Here is a 17,438-nt window from a genome sequence, read left to right as displayed (position 1 = left end):
TATGTTTGGTAAATTCGCTAGGAGGAGATATGATCATTTTGTTGAAAGTAATTGTTACCCTAACTAAAAGGGCAATGAAAGCTTAGTTGGTTTCAGGTGTTAGACACTGAACCATTGCCCAGACACTATTCTGCACAGTAGGCCGAAATAGTAGCATTGACTAGAACCGGTGAAATAAGAAAGGAGAGAAAAGTTACTATTTACACAGACAAGCACATGGACATTTAAAACCATACAAAACAGCACAGATAAATCTTAAAGAAGATAAAACACTTGACAGAGAATTGTTACAGAATAGCCAAGGATGAAGGCCCCAGGGAGAATTGGACATGTGGAAAATGAAAGGGGGCATCCTACAAGAGAAGGTCTGACATAAGGATAATTGACTTATCCTACCAAAGACATTGTAGGGATACACAGCAATATTGATACATAGGCTAAGCAATGTATCAAGGGGAGGGAAGTATAGTAGAGTAGTTGGGAAAGAGTGATGGCCTAGAGGATAATTACTTAAATAATTGTTTTTTGTAAGAAGATCCATTCCAACATTTGGAATTGGACTTATTGAACTATTCCGAATTAAGGGGAAGAAGGGGTGTTTAACAAGAATAGATAAGTATAGCAAATGGGTAGAAGCATTCCCAACTTACTTGGTGGACATGATTATGGTAGCTAAAATATTAAGTCAAGATATTATCCCTAGAGTTGGTTTACTAGGAGCTATCTCTTTAAATGATGGATGACAGTTTAGCTAATCAGGTAGAGCCTATAGAATGCCAGAGTTAGAGATACCAGAACAGGTAGACATAGAAGTTGAAGAAATACTAGCAGAGCACATGAGAAGACTGTTTGTTAACCAAACCCGTATGTCCAAGATTTTGTGTCCAACAGGTGAATTACAGGAGAAGGTGATTCACTCAATCCAACCAGGATTGAGAATAATTTTGCACGGCCAATTTTTCAGTTTTTTATTTGTTAAAAAAGTTTGAAATATCCAATAAATTTCGTTCCACTTCATAATTGTGTCCCACTTGTTGTTGATTCTTCACAAAAAAATACAGTTTTATATCTTTATGTTTGAAGCCTGAAATGTGGCAAAAGGTCGAAAAGTTCAAGGGGGCCGAATACTTTCGCAAGGCACTGTAGAAACAGGGTTTGAGGATACCAATTTGTGGATGGAATGGATACAATATACAGCAAGGTCAATGGCTAAGGAAGAGTGCTATGCATGTGGAACAGCTAAACCCCGGTTAACAACAGTTCCGTTCCCACTTGATGGAACTAACTCACCTAAAGGAGTAGCGTGTATGGTAAAGCTTTTCATGAGAGTAGGAAAGCCGGACAATGATAGCTGTACTGCTCTACATTATTTGTATCCCCATGTGGCTATTAGATCTAGCCTTCCCCCATTTGTTGTGGCAGGAGGAGACTATTATTGTTTAGCCAGGTACAACCCTCAGGGGAGAAGAGTAGGGGAGGTGGCTAGGTGTAACAGGACTGAGAATGTCACAACTGATGAGACTTTGAAGGATTTGAGAGGATGGTTGAGCTCCGAGGACTTCAGTAAAATGAAAAAACCAAGGGCTGATGTCTGGTGGTTGTGTGGGGGGGTGGAATTATGGCCAACTCTACCTACAAATTGGTCGGGCACATGTGCTCTGGTACAGTTAGGGATGCCCTTCACCCTTATCCAACGTCAAGACCTCACAACAGGGCAGAGGGCGAAAAGGAGCTCTCCGTCAGGGTCTTTTGACGACAGAGTCGACATCGACAGTATTGGGGTTCCAAGGGGAGTGCCAGACGAATTCAAAGCTAGAAACCAGATATGGCAGGATTGGAGTCTAGCATTTTCTGGTGGTCAACTCTCAATAAGAACGTAGATTGGATCAATTATATATATTATAATCAGCAGCGGTTCATCAACTATACTAGGGATGCTATAAAAGGGCTAGCAGAGCAGACTGATGCTACTAGTCTAATGGCATGGCAGAATAGAATCACATTGGATATGTTACTGGCCGAGAAGGGTGGCGTATGTGTGATATTCGGATCAGCATGCTGTACTTACATCCCCAATGACACAGCTCCAGACGGATCAGTGACTAAGGCCCTCGCAGGTTTAACCACCTTAGCCCATGAGTTAGCAGAAAACTCTGGGATAGACGCTTCCCTTACAGGATGGTTTGACAACATGTTTGGGAAATGGAAAAGTGTTGTTAGTACTCTATTGTGGGCTGCTTTCACCTGTATGAGTGTGCTTGTGTTGTGTGGATGTTGTCTCGTCCCATGTGTGAGAGGTTTAATCACCAGGACTCTAGAGAGATCGATGACGCAGCAGTTGGAGAGATATGGACCGATTCCGAGCTCCGATCAGTGGGATGGCGAATGCGGGCCTCCAGGCCAGGAAGATGGCTCCGTCTCTTTCAATAACGAGGAGCCAATGTTTGATGAAACAATTTTCAACATTTAGATAAACTGTTCCTTTAATGAAAATTATTCTGAAAATCCTAAATCGAAGTGTCATAATTGGAAATAGGCCTAGGACAGTAATGGAGGAGTAGGAGGAATATTCATGTATTGGTCTTGTTTAATCCTTGTATCACAATTAAGTTCCATATAGCGTGTGATTTCACAATTATGTATTTCCATATAGCGTGTGATTATTGTATTTCCATATAGCGTGTGATTATTGTATTTCCATATAGCGTGTGATTATTGTATTTACATATAGCGTGTGATTATTAGTGATTACTTATAGCATGTGATCATCATGGTGAATTAGTGAATCATTTAAGGGTGGAATTGATAAGAGAATGATCTAATAAAGGTAAATGAATCAATAAACCATGATGAATTATTAGTCATACAGCAGGTTTAATGAATAATCAATGTAATGATCAATGTAGGGATCGATTAGTCTGATTAGTTCCGGAAAGTCCAGGAACCACTGGAGAGGGAAAGAAATGTGTGTATGCAATTAGTATATAATCAGATACAATGGAGGGAAGAGAACAATTCATCAGGTCTATTATGCCTCCACAGCTATTTGAAGTGCCAGCTATGTCTGTACACTATATTTCCAAATCTCTTCCCTAGCAACTCTAGTGTTGATGTGCTTTTCAATCAAATTCAATCAAATGTCTTTATAAAGCCCTTCTTACATCAGCTGATGTCACACAGTGCTGTACAGAAACCCAGCCTAAAACCCCAAACAGCAAGCAATGCAGGTGTAGAAGCACGGTGGCTAAGAAAAACTCCCTATAAAGGCCAGAACCTAGGAAGAAACCTAGAGAGGAACCAGGCTATGAGGGGTGGCCAGTCCTCTTCTGGCTGTGCCGGGTGGAGATTATAACAGAACATGGCCAAGATGTTCAAATGTTCATAAATGACCAGCAGGGTCAAATAATAATAATCACAGTGGTTGTCGAGGGTGCAACAGGTCAGCACCTCAGGAGTAAATGTCAGTTGGCTTTTCATAGCTGATCATTCAGAGTATCTCTACCGCTCTTGCTGTCTCTAGAGAGTTGAAAACGGCAGGTCTGGGACAGGTAGCATGTCCGGTGAATAGGTCAGGGTTCCATAGCTGCAGGCAGAACAGTTGAAACGAGCAGCAGCACGGCCAAGTGGACTGGGGACAGCAAGGACTCATCAGGACAGGTAGTCCTGAGGCATGGTCCTAGGGCTCAGGTCCTCCGAGAGAGAGAGCGAGAAAGAAAGAAAGAAAGAAAGAAAGAAAGAAAGAAAGAAAGAAAGAAAGAAAGAAAGAAATTAGAATTAGAGAGAGCATACTTAAATTCACACAGGACACCAGATAAGACAGGAGAAATACTCCAGATATAACAGACTGACCCTAGCCCTCCGACACATAAACTACTGCAGCATAAATACTGGAGGCTGAGACAGGAGGGGTCGGTAGACACTGTGGCCCCATCTGACAATACAAGGCCAAACAGGCAGGATATAACATCACCCACTTTGCCAAAGCACAGCCCCCACACTACTAGAGGGACTATAATTTGTTTTTCAACAGGACAATGACCCAACACACCTCCAGGCTGTGTAAGGGCTATTTGAGAAGCAGAGTGATGGTGCTGCATCAGATGACCTGGCCTCCACAATCAGCTGACCTCAACCCAATTGAGATGGTTTGGAATTAGTTGGACTGCAGAGTGAAGAAAAAGCAGCCAACAAGTGCTCAGCATATGTGGGAACTCCTTCAAGACTGTTGGAAATGCATTCCAGGTGAAGCTGGTTGAGAGAATGCCAAGAGTGTGCAAAGCTGTCATCAAGGCAAAGGATACTATTACTTTTAAGAATCTCAAATATAAAATATATTTCTTTAACACTTTTTTCGTTACTACATGATTCCATATGTGTTATTTCATAGTTTTGATGTCTTCACTAGTATTCTACAATGTAGAAAATAGTAAAAAATGTAAACCCTTCAATGGCCAATCCCTGCTGTACAACAAAGTACGACTTGTACATGGACATAAAATCTTGATATACAGTATCCAGCCGTCTTTTAAATAACTTGGATGGATCAAATCCCTCCCTGTCTTTCTGCAATCTCTCCAACATTTGTAAATCAACTACTTGAGGTGGGAGTAGCCACTCACAGAGATAGGTATCGTGGGGCTAAACTCCCTGCCATACAGTCCCATCTGCCTCACCTGGGTATCACCCACCCATCCAAAGCTTTTATCATTATTCATTTTTTATAATTCTTTTGTCATTTGACACACTTTTTCTCCCCAATTTTGTGATATTATGATCTTGTCTCATCGCTACAACTCCCCAACTCAGGAGAGGCGAAGGTCTAGTCATGAGTCCTCCGAAACATGACCCGCCAAACCACGCTTCATAACATACTCTTGCTTAACCCGGAATCCAGTCGCATCAATGTGTTGGAGGAAACACCTTTCAACTGACAACAGCCTGCAGTCGCCCGGCCTGCCACAAGGAGTCGCAAGAGCATGATGTGCCAAGTAAAGGCCCCCCGGCACTGAACCCGGATGACACTGGGCCAATTGTGCGCCGCCCATGGGACTCCCGGTCACAGCCAGTTGTGAGACAGCATGGGATCGAACCCCAGGCTGTAGTGACGCCACAATGCTGCGATGCAGTGCCTTAGACTGCCTGTAACACCCCTTTTGTGGGGTGAGACATCCCATGTCCCTGTCAATTAATAAAGACGACCTGTAACTCAACCAGTTGAGGCTGCTGAGGGGAGGACGGCTCATAATAATGGCTGGAATGGAGTAAATGGAATGGTATTGATACCATTCCATTCACTCCATTCCAGCCATTATACTCCATTACAGACATTATTATGAGCTGTCCTCACCTCAGCAGCTCTACTGAACTCAACCAACGATTTAGCAGGAATTTTTAATTTTATTTAACCTTTATTTAACTAGGCAAGTCAGTTAAGAACAAATTCTTATTTACAATGATGGTCTATCCCGGCCAAACCCTAACCCGGACGATGCTGAGCCACTCAAGGCCGGTTGTGATACAGCCTGGAATCAAACCAGGTTCTGTAATGACGCCTCCAGCACTGAGATGTAGTGGCTTAGACCGCTGTGCCACTCGGAGCCCAATCCGGATTATAGATTGGTCCCCAGATTAAAAAGAAGTGGATAGGTGTAAGAAATATTATGATGGCATTCCTTTCAAACCTGTGGATTAGGGTTGGAATGCGTTGTAGGAAGTAGATTTAGGGCAAATAGCTCAGAATATAACTAGAACCGTCACTGACAGGCAAAACTAGCCGATTGGTGAAAACATCCAACTAATCTTTACAGATGTATAGTATTAAATATTTCTAAAATCGTTAAAATCGTTAAAAAATAGTATATTGTGAGGAAATTATTATTGAAACTACATTTTACAATAAGACCAACTTCATAAAAATGTATACCACCATAGATACAAATTTACCACGGTTCAAAATATAGGATGACATTACATTCAAGTAAACATGTTTGAGGACCTTGAAAAACAAAACAAGATGGCGGATTTTCTGAAAAAGGGTTCAGAGCTGCAAACCATAGCTAAATCAGTTAAAAATAAATCTACAAATAAATAAATACTGTAATTAGTTAGGTTGGCAAAGGAATCACCGTCAGACATTTAAATAGTATTTGTTTGTTTTGAATAATTTTGTACTTTCTCCTGTTGCTGTATAACGACCGTATTGGTAACTTTAGAAAGGTAAGAGCGCTATGCTAGGCTAATCAACTTGGCTCGCTAGCATTAGCTAACCATTAAATCAGCAAAATGCACCGAACTGTATAAAAATTGTTTGAATAACACATATCGCAGAATCTGCTGCATATGTTGTTTTTGGTTCTGATATGTAATTCGCTTGCAAACTATCTAGTAAAATCTCAGTCCGGGTAGGTAACTTAGACTGGAACGGTCTAGTAGCTAGCTATGCTAACTAGCCTGCATGCCAGCAAGTTGTTATTACATTTCGATGACTACCGTTCACTCTCTTTGAGTTTTAAAGAAGAAGCCTAACGTAGTTTTATAGGCTGTTGACACTATGTAATCAATCAATTGGCTAATTGTTTGGATTCAAATACCAGGCTTGAGCTTCTTGTCATCTCATTTTATCTTATCTCCTGGATCGAAGGCTGGTTCAAAGATTAAGAAATGGCAGCAATTTTCCTCCACAACACACAAGGAGTTTTGAACTGATGAGAACAACCCTGCACTGTAAAAAACAAAGAATGCTGTTGTTTTTACAGTAACTTAATGGCAGACAGTCACCTGTAAGTTACTGTAAACATAGTACAGTATGTTACCCTAAATTCCAAAGAAACTTTGGTTTAACAGTACAGTATATTCCAAATAAACGTTGGTTTAACAGTACAGCACTGTTAAACCAACGTTTCTTTGGAATTTACGGTAACATACTGTACTTTTTAACATTAACTTACAGGTAACTGGCTACCAGTAAGTTACCATTAAAAAAACAGTTTTTTTACAGTGTGTGGGAGGAGCTCAGTCTATGGAAAACATGCAGACGAGGTGGTAGGAAAATGATCAGCAAATTGAACTGCGAGCAGTACAACATGGACACCGGGGTCCAAGATCACTTGCCAGTTCTGCAGGCAGACCCTCGGGCAATTGACGTGACCCACTCCAAGCCAATCCTGTTTATAATGTACATGCTCCCTCTCGGCCAAATCGTCAGAGATTATAACATCAACTTCCACGCTTTCGATAACCAGGTTTACATTAACACCAAACCGGACACCATCTCTGCCCAAGCAAAACTCAGCAGCTGCCTAGAGGACATCAGGGCATGGATGAAAGATAACTTTCTCCAACTGAACAGTAGCAAGACTGAGGCTTTGCTTATTGGGACATCCAAACAGTTTACCAGTGCTGCAAACATCTGCCCTACAATCACTGGCCAGGCCATCCACGTGTCCTCTGTCATCTCCAACCTAGGAGTCAAGTTTGATCCTTCTCTGTCCTTCGATGCCCACATTAAACAAATATGTAAAACACGTTTTCCTTTTTACACTGAACACAAATATAAATGCAACATTTTCTCAGATTTTACTGAGTTACAGTCCATATAAAGAAATCAGTCAATTGTAATAAATAAATTAGGCCCTAATCTATGGATTTCACATGACTGCATCTGTTGGTCACATATACCTTAAAAAAGGTAGGGGTGTGGATCAGAAAACCAGTCAGTATCTGGTGTGACCACCATTTGTATCATGCTGCGCGACACATCTCTTTCACATAGAGTTGATCAGGCTGTTGATTGTGGCCTGTGGAAAGTTGTCCCACTCCTCTTCAGTGGCTGTGCAAAGTTTCTGGATATTGGCTGGAACTGGAACATGCTGTTTTACACATCGATCCAAAGCATCTCAAACATGCTCAATGAGTGACATGTCAGGTGAGTATGCAGGCCATGGAAGAACTGGGACGTTTTCAGCTTCCAGGAATTGTGTACAGATCCTTGCGACATGGGGCTGTACATGAATGGCACGACAATAGGCCTCAGGATCTCGTCACGGTATCTCTGCATTCAAATTATCATTGATAAAATGCAATTGTGTTTGTTGTCCGTAGCTTATGCCTGCCTATACCATAACCCCACCGCCACCATGGGGCACTCTGTTCACCATGTTGACATCAGCAAACCGCTCGTCTCCACGATGCCATACGTCTGCCATCTGCCCGGTACAGTTGAAACTGGGATTCATCCGTGAAGAGTACACTTCTCCAGCGTGCCAGTGGCCATCGTTGGTGAGCATTTGCCCTCTAAAGTTGGTGAAGCTGAACTGCAATTAGGTCAAGACCCTGGTGAGGACGACGAGCACGCAGATGAGCTTCCCTGAGACGGTTTGTGCAGAAATTCTTTGGTTGTGCAAACCCCCAGTTTTATCAGCTATCTTGGTGGCTGGTCTCAGACGATCCTGCAAGTGAAGAAGCCGGATGTGGAGGTCCTGGGCTGGCATGGTTACACGTGGTCTGTGGTTGTGAGGCCGGTTGGGCGTGCTGCCAAATTTTATAAAACGACGTTGGTAGAGAAATGAACATTAAATTCTCTGGAAACAGCTCTGGCTGACATTCCTGCAGTCAGCATGCCAATTGCACGCTCCCTCAACTTGAGACATCTGTGGCATTGTGTTGTGTGACAAAACAGCACATTTTAAAGTGGCCTTTTATTGCCCCCAGCACAAGGTGCACCTGTGTATTGATCATGCTGTTTAATCAGCTTCTTGATATGCCACACCTGTCAGGTGGATGGATTATCTTGAGAAAGGAGAAACGCTCACTAACAGGAATGTAAACAAAATCTCTCAAAATTTTAGAGAAATACGCTTTTTGTGCGTATGGAGCATTTCTGCAATCTTTTATTTCAGCTCATGAAACATGAGACCAAGATTTTACATGTTGCATTTATATTTTTGTTCAGTGTAAATGCCTTCATGCCTTTATCTTCTCTCGGATCGACTACGGCAATGTGTTGTTTGGGAGCCTCCCAGCTAAATCACTACAGAGGCTCCAACTAATCCAGAACAGTGCTGCCAGGGACCTGACCAGGACCAAGAAGTCAGATCCCATCACCCCGGTCCTGGCCCAACTCCACTGGCTACCGGCCAACTACAGGATTGACTTCAAAATCCTCATCCTTGGATTTAAAGCCTTGAATGGATTGAGGTGCACCTACATCAGTGACCTTATCTCAATCAGCGAACCACCTCACTCTCCGCTTCAGCAACTCCCTGCTGCATCAAGTCTCCAAGACACGTCTTTGAACTATGGGGGACCGAGCCTTCTGCTCCCTTGCCTCTTGCCTATGGAATGCTTTCCCTGACCATCTGAGAGCTGCTCCGTCACGCTGAACTTTTAAAACGGCCTTAAAACCCACTACTACAGGCTTTCATAGTCCGAGACCCAATGTAAAATGTATTTAGCACCTAGCCCACTATTGATATTTTACCTCCATTGATTCTAAATGTATGTTATTTTTATTGTATATGTTTTACTTTTTTCTTCAGTAGAGCTTTGAGATAACTCTACTGAAATGCAGTTTTACAAATGAAATGTATTATTATTATGTCAAGTTGAAAACACATGCATGCAAAGCTTTTGCCCATTCTGACAGAATGAGGGAACATCCGCTGACTGGCAGCTAGTATATTTGTGCTGCCTTCAATGAGAGGTGAAATGTGTGTTTTAATGACGTTACAGTAGAGTGGCAAAGCTGGTGGTCAGTCATCTGATCTGTAATATCTTTATCTCTAATCATGAGTTTTTATGTTTTTATTTATGCAATCTTGCATTCACCATCCATTCATGAATTTACAGAAGCCTAACCTTAGATACAGTGACAGCCTGGGATGTAGCCTGGATTCAGAGGCATGCTTTGTGTTCAAAACAAGATGAGTCGTTTTTAAATGAATCAGAATAATGTTTGTTTTCAAAGATGCAGCTGGAAGTGAGTTATAACATGGCCATTAGAACCCCAAAAAAGGGAAAAATTGTTTTCTTTCAGCTTGACGTCCCTCCTCATTCACCTCCCAACTATCCCTCTGTCCCACAGCCACCATGGCGGAGGAGCGGAGGCCGAAGCAGTGCACTGTGGTTTTGCCCACTGAGTCCATGAAGGCCATGGCAGAGTCCATAGGAGTGGGGCAGCTACAGGAGGAGAGCTGTGCTGCCCTGAGCGAGGAGGTCAGCTACAGAATAAAGGAGATCGCCCAGGTAAGAACAGGGCCGTGTTCAGTAGGGCATACCGTAGCAAAATGATTTGTGGAAAATGAGAATCTGTTCTTATTGGATGACTCACTCTGACATGTTGCACCTCAGTTCATATCAATACCAATGAACACAGGGTAATTATGTTATGTTATGAAATGTGATCCTTTGCTCATATTTTCTGTTTTCCCCCTCCCTTTGTCTTCCAGGACGCGTTGAAGTTTATGCACCACGGAAAGAGACGTAAACTGACAACCAGCGACATAGATCATGCTCTTAAACTGAAGAATGTAGAGGTGAGGGGGACTATACTACGCAATCATGGAGAAATGGTTCTTTCTTTGGAGAACTTTTCACAGGACCTCAATTAAATATATAGGCTATATTGAAAGCAACATTTTAGATGTTATTTACATAAACAGACTTGGTTGAAAATGTCAATAGAGCAATTACTAAGCTATCATCAGATAAATGATTAAAGCCACTGTACAAATTCAACCAAACCTGTTTTTGGTTGCTAGTGTTACAGAATGTATTGATATCAGTCAATTGGTGGTATAGTTATTGATGGAAGTCACTACACATGAGTTGCACATTTCAAGTCACTGCACATATACATGCACCATTTCAGTTTCAGTCTGTATCTATGCAACCATCCCAGTGCTCTCCTCCACAGCCTCTGTATGGGTTCCAGTCGCAAGAGTTCATCCCGTTCCGCTTTGCCAGCGGAGGAGGGAGAGAGCTTCACTTCTACGAGGAAAAGGAGGTGGACCTTAGTGACATCATCAACACACCCCTCCCTAGAGTCCCACTTGATGTTTCACTCAAAGGTATAGTTCTATTTTGTTTTGTAAAAATGTTATATTGATTTTACAAAAACATATCTCCACACAGAATGATACTGACGCATTCAAACATTTCAAAGGTATAGGCCTACTTGTATTGATGTTGATTGTATTTTATTAGATACACTTCCAATGGTGTAGATTATGTCCTGTGTTATCCATATGTCATATGATGGTATTATCTTTAAACAAGTGTTTGGGTTTGTTGATTATACAATCTCTTGTTGTAGCTCCTCTCTTGTTTTCTGTTCCTCAGCTCATTGGTTAAGTATTGAAGGTGTCCAGCCTGCTATACCAGAAAACCCACCCCCAGGTGAGATGTCTGTGTCTGTCTGTGTTTGTCTGTTTCCATCCTTCTCTATCATCTACTTGAGTAAAGCAGCATTCTTCTCTAATCAACCACATTTGCTTCATGTGTATATTTTCACTGTGTATATACCATCTCACCTCTTTCCCCTTCTCTTTCCCTCAGCCCCCAAAGAGCAGCAGAAGGCTGAGTCTACAGAGCCCCTCAAGGTGGTCAAGCCTGGTCAGGAGGAGGAAGGCTCCATCCAGAAGGGCCAGGGAGCTACATCTGCAGAGGCTAAAGGTCAGGAGCTTCTGATGTGTCTGTACGCCATCTTAAAATTGTATGTGAACAAGTATACCCTTTTCACACATAACGTGTCAAACCGAACCATCTATGTTGGCTCTGATATTTTCTTTTCACATTGTCCTTTCCAGCACGGTTGGTAGATGTGTAACTAAGCCAGTGAAGTGCAGCTTGGCTCAGCACGGTAGTGTGAAAAGGATACTAGAAAAGCTATTCTTATTTAATCAATGTTTGTGGTCCCTGTGTCCCTCTGGTTTGGTCCCTCCCAGGTAAGAAGGAGGGTCTGATGAGGATGAAGCCCCGCAGTACTCACGAGCTCTCAGTGGAACAGCAGCTCTACTACAAGGAGATCACAGAGGCCTGCGTCGGGTCCTGTGAGGCCAAGAGAGCTGTGAGTCAACCGTTTGTGTGCACACGTGCGAGAATTTTGTGTCTGAGTCAACCAGGTTTTTGGCTAAAATGTCCTGGTACTGGGTAATGTTCATGATGCTGTTGACCTTAACAAGAGCCTAGGACCAGTGGAAACAAAATAGCCCCATAACATCAAAGATCCACCACCATATTTTACAGTAGGTATGGGGTTCTTTTCAGCTTATCACATCCTTCTCTCAAAACCATCACTGGTGTGCGTGACCAATTGAGATATATTTTAATGTCATCCAACAAATGTAAATGCCTGCATTTTGCTAAACGGCATTGGCACTTAGATTGGAACCGGTGCTATGGTCAGATGACATTAAAATAGAGCTCTTTGTCCAAGTACACCGGTGGGTTTGGCGTCGAAAGAAGAATGTGATTTTGCAATGGCCATCTCCAGACTTGAACCCCATTGAAAAGCTGTGGTTTGAATTAAAGAGAGCAGTCCACAGATTCTGTATGGAGGGATTAAGTTCTGTAGTCTCATAAAACATGATAGAAACAGGCATAGTGCCTTTATCCTCCTAAGGGGAGGGGGTATTGAAAACGGTGCCATCATTTTGACCCCTATCTTCTTCAGAGAAAATACATTTTACCTGTTAAACAAAATATCTTTCTTTGAGCAATTGTTTTAATATAAAATAATAAATCATTTTCCTAGAATTTTTTTGCATACAATATAGCTAATTATTAATATTATTTATTTTATACAGTATTTTTTGCACATTTTTATCAAGGGTGCCAATCATTTCGGTCAGGACTGTATGTATGCATTTATGTATTTATGTGTGTATGGGTTTGTTATTGTCACGTTATAATGCCATCTCTCTGACCCAGTATGTCTCTCTTGTCTTCTTCAGGAGGCTCTACAGAGTATTGCTACAGACCCTGGGCTCTACCAGATGCTCCCCAGATTCAGCACTTTTATCTCTGAGGGGGTGAGCTGCTTTTCCTTCCTTCCAATCTCTATTCTGCCGGCCTGCCATCTACCCTCCAAGATAGGTTTCTGCTGATGGCACACACTATTTCTCAATTGTCGAAACGAATCTTCCCTTTCTTCATCCTCATCTTATTCACTGCACTGATCTGAAAGAACTGACCAGGTGAAAGCTAGCCTAATGATGAGCTTAAACTATATTGTTTTCACCTGTCAAATCATTTCTAATCAGTGCAGGTGAAGGAAAGGAGATGAGGAGAAGACATATTTTCAAGTTATTTAGATAGAGCCAAAGTGTTTCAGTGCAGTAAAGATCATGACCCTGTGACCTTTAGCTTGTTCTTCTCTCTTACGTCCTCCTCTCCTCCTGTAGGTCCGTGTGAACGTGGTGCAGAACAACCTGGCCCTGCTCATCTACCTGATGAGGATGGTCAAGGCCCTCATGGACAACCCCACCCTCTACCTAGAGAAATATGTAAGAGTTCTAACACAACTAAATATCATACACAGTAAACTGAAAACTAAAGCAAAACACATGACACAGGTCAATATTACACACAGTAAACTGAAAACTAAAGCAAAACACATGACACAGGTCAATATTACACACAGTGAATTGAAAACTAAAGCAAAACACATGACACAGGTCAATATTACACACAGTAAACTGAAAACTAAAGCAAAACACATGACACAGGTCAATATTACACACAGTAAACTGAAAACTAAAGCAAAACACATGACACAGGTCAATATTACACACAGTAAACTGAAAACTAAAGCAAAACACATGACACAGGTCAATATTACACACAGTGAATTGAAAACTAAAGCAAAACACATGACACAGGTCAATATTACACACAGTAAACTGAAAACTAAAGCAAAACACATGACACAGGTCAATATTACACACAGTGAATTGAAAACTAAAGCAAAACACATGACACAGGTCAATATTACACACAGTAAACTGAAAACTAAAGCAAAACACATGACACAGGTCAATATTACACACAGTAAACTGAAAACTAAAGCAAAACACATGACACAGGTCAATATTACACACAGTGAATTGAAAACTAAAGCAAAACACATGACACAGGTCAATATTACACACAGTAAACTGAAAACTAAAGCAAAACACATGACACAGGTCAATATTACACACAGTAAACTGAAAACTAACGCAAAACGCATGACACAGGTCAATATTACATACTGAAAACTAAAGCAAAACACATGACACAGGTCAATATTACACACAGTAAACTGAAAACTAAATGATAATATAATTCTAATAACCTTTATTTCTGGAGCATTTTGATACAGACAGACCTCAACTCAGTGCTGATCATAAGCTGCCATTTGATGTGTCCCTCTCTTGGTTCCCTGGACGTGGTCTAGCTGCATGAGTTGATCCCAGCGGTGGTGACGTGTATAGTGAGTAAGCAGCTGTGTTTGCGGCCTGACGTGGACAACCACTGGGCTCTGAGGGACTTCGCTGCCCGTCTGATGGCCCAGAGCTGTAAGACCTTCAGCACCACCACCAACAACATCCAGTCACGCATCACCAAGACCTTCACCAAGGTATGATGCATCCGATTCATCAACTTTTACTTGGAAGGAAGTGTGTGTGTTTAGTTGAAATAAATAACATATAATACTGGGATTGAGACAGTAAGCGTTATTCTGAGCCATGAAAATCTCCTTCCCTTCATCTTTCTCTCAGAGCTGGTTGGATGAGAAGACCCAGTGGACGACACGGTATGGCTGCATCGCTGGACTGTCTGAACTAGGACCTGACGTGAGTACTGCCATTTGAAGAAATATTCTCACCCTGTTCTGAGCTGTGGTATAATAGTGTACTCTCATCTCTTTCTCCCCCCCTCCAGGTGATCAAGACGTTGATCCTGCCCAGGCTCACTATAGAAGGAGCTCGTATCAAAGCTGTGTCTGAGGGACCCGTGGTCTCCAACATCGATAAGATAGGAGCAGACCACGTCCAAAGCCTTTTACTGGTGAGCCAAACACAAACTGTTATTGTTCTACTTATTATTGTTGACTAAAATGTTAATATTCCATTGAAGATGCATCTTTATGATAAAACATGTTTGTTTTATTATTCTATTGTTAAAACAAATAGGACCACAGGCAACATATTATATTGACCGATACATACATATAGGGCTGGTTTCCCAGACACAGATTAAGCCTAGTTCTGGACTAAAAAGCTCCACTGAACATGCTTTTTAGTCCAAGACTGGCTACACATACCCACCTTGAAGAGAGACATTGATCCTTGACTAATATCCTCTTTTCTCTCAGAAACACTGTGCCAGCGTTATTGCCAAGACTCGTCCCCTGCCTGACAACATGGAGCAGTACCGGGCAGACTACGGTTACCTGGGGCCCATGCTCTGTTCCCACGTGGTTAAGGCCCGGGCCCAGGCAGCACTACAGGCCCAGCAAGTCAACAGAACTACACTCACCATCACACAGGTAGGACACCTAGATGTGTAAAATGATGTATATGAACTGCCTAAGGTTGGAGTCAATTCCATTTCAATTCAGTTCAATTTATATTCCAATTCAAATTTTTCTCATTGAAAAATGATTTAAATTTCTGTTTACTTCCAGAACTGAAATGAAATTGACCTCAATGCTGATATGAACTGACAATATCAGCAACTGTAATGATCCAACGTAACGTTACAAAACACTATCTGAAGTCCTACTGTATCTGTCTGTCTGTGTTGCAGCCTCGGCCCACCCTAACGGTGTCTCAGAGCGGGATAGGAGGGTCGGGGGGGTCCCGTTCCCCCAGCATCATCAAGGTTCCCAGCTCCCTCACCCTCATGTCCACCCGACCAGGCACCCCAACACAGCCATCGCCCCCTGCAACCAAGTACATCGTCATGGCAACCAGTGCAGGGGCATCTTCCACCCAGCAGGTACTGGACTTGTTGTTTTTTATCTTGATTTGCAATTATATGAAATAGTAACAAAAACAAATGTATTTAAACTCAGAAATTGTATTCACTCTATGTCCTTCTAGATTCACTTGTAAGGTGTGGTCGTAAATAAACATTTAATATACAGTCATTGATATCCTATACATTCCCTTTTTTATAGACCTTCAAGTTTCTCTGATAAAAGCTTCCATGAAAAGTGATTATCTAGATGCCCTAGTTAAGTGTTGTGATGTGTAATGTAATATTCCCCTCTCCTCCAGGTGATCACCCTGAGTTCCTCCTCGGGATCCTCGGTGACCAGCACGGTTGCCAGCGCTACCTCCACCCTGCAGCCTCTGGTCAAGCTGGAGTCCAGAGGGGCTGGCGGCCTTGGGGGGTCGCGACCCCTCCAGAAGTACATTGTGGTGTCTCTCCCCACGTCCGCCTCTTCCTCCCTGGAGAGTAAGAGTGGCATGCTCCCTCCCTCCTCTTCCTCCACCTCTCCCATCTCGCTGGAGGCCGGGATGAAGATGGATCGCTCAGACTCTCCCGGGGCCAGCACACAGTCCCCGCACTAAGATACTGGCTGCGTCCCAAATGGCACCCTACTCCCTATATAGTGCACTACTTTTGACCAGGGCTCATAGGGCTCTGTTCAAAAGTAGTCCAGGATCCATAGGGCTCTTGTCAAAAGGAGTGCACTATATGAGGAATAGGGTGCCATTTGCGACGCAGACACTGGCTTGTAATTGGCTTAGGGCGGTCAGACAGCCCTCTGATTGGCTGTTGATGGTGATAATGAGAGATACCTCTACCTCTCCGATAGGACAGAGATTAGGTGCCTGAAGAGGGAGGAAGGGATTACATTTGGAAGCAGGGGTGGAAACTAGCTACTTCTGAGTCTAGAGTAGCAGAAGAATTGTCAGAAAATGGGGATATTATGCGAAAATGATTGATAGAGACCAGATGGGATGGAGGGAGGAGTGGATGGATGGGTGCATGCAGTAAAGTGCACAAATCGCATCTCTTTTCTTATTGTACATACATTCACACTTGTCTAAAAGCTGTGTGGGCATTTATAATGGTTCAACCAACATTCTAATTGATTTCATGTTCCTTTTTTACACTATAATAAACCTGATTTTGTAATGATTTTATGGCGATTGCTTCGTATTTTAATTAGTGGAGGTAGCCTGGGTGTCAGTCAGTTTCTGCTCTCTTGTCAATTCCTTATGGATTTTTCTTCCAGACTTGACATGTTTGGCTTTACAATGACAGCAATGGAGTTGGCATGAGAGCAAACGGATCTGGAACTAAGCTAGAGTGCAGGAGGATGATTGACAATATGGTTAACAGCTGACAATAGAAATACAATTCAGTAGCCTAAAGACCTACATTCCTTACATAAACATCCTTACATTCTTAGGAAGCAATGCAGGTTGTTGTTGCTGACACTT

General features: G+C 42.3%; 1 protein-coding gene across 1 annotated transcript; it reads left to right on the top strand.

Moving 5' to 3' along the window:
- Positions 1-5,997: 5,997 nt before the first annotated feature.
- Positions 5,998-17,133, top strand: taf6 (TAF6 RNA polymerase II, TATA box binding protein (TBP)-associated factor). Its single transcript, XM_014123787.2, has 15 exons — positions 5,998-6,216; positions 10,082-10,242; positions 10,446-10,532; positions 10,913-11,066; positions 11,338-11,394; positions 11,554-11,670; positions 11,943-12,064; positions 12,951-13,028; positions 13,401-13,502; positions 14,435-14,617; positions 14,760-14,834; positions 14,923-15,048; positions 15,356-15,529; positions 15,790-15,981; positions 16,263-17,133. Exons 2-15 carry the CDS (start codon positions 10,087-10,089, stop codon positions 16,557-16,559), a joined length of 1,920 nt encoding a protein of 639 aa, XP_013979262.1. The 5' UTR covers positions 5,998-6,216; positions 10,082-10,086; the 3' UTR covers positions 16,560-17,133.
- The last annotated feature ends 305 nt before the right edge of the window (positions 17,134-17,438 follow it).

Source organism: Salmo salar, chromosome 10 (genome assembly GCF_965601325.2).
Source record: "Salmo salar chromosome 10, fSalSal1, whole genome shotgun sequence".
Classification (NCBI taxonomy): Eukaryota; Metazoa; Chordata; class Actinopteri; order Salmoniformes; family Salmonidae; genus Salmo; species Salmo salar.
Note: the sequence above shows the minus strand (reverse complement) of the source record. Positions and strands in the feature narration are given on the sequence as shown.

What these genes read in the sequence shown, in the direction of transcription:
- taf6 (XM_014123787.2), top strand. Translation starts at nt 10,087, where the DNA reads ATGGCGGAGGAGCGGAGGCCGAAGCAGTGCACTGTGGTTTTGCCCACT. An exon ending in GAATAAAGGAGATCGCCCAG is followed by an intron (nt 10,243 to 10,445) that starts GTAAGAACAGGG and finishes TTTGTCTTCCAG; the next exon opens with GACGCGTTGAAGTTTATGCA. An exon ending in CCTGTGAGGCCAAGAGAGCT is followed by an intron (nt 12,065 to 12,950) that starts GTGAGTCAACCG and finishes TGTCTTCTTCAG; the next exon opens with GAGGCTCTACAGAGTATTGC.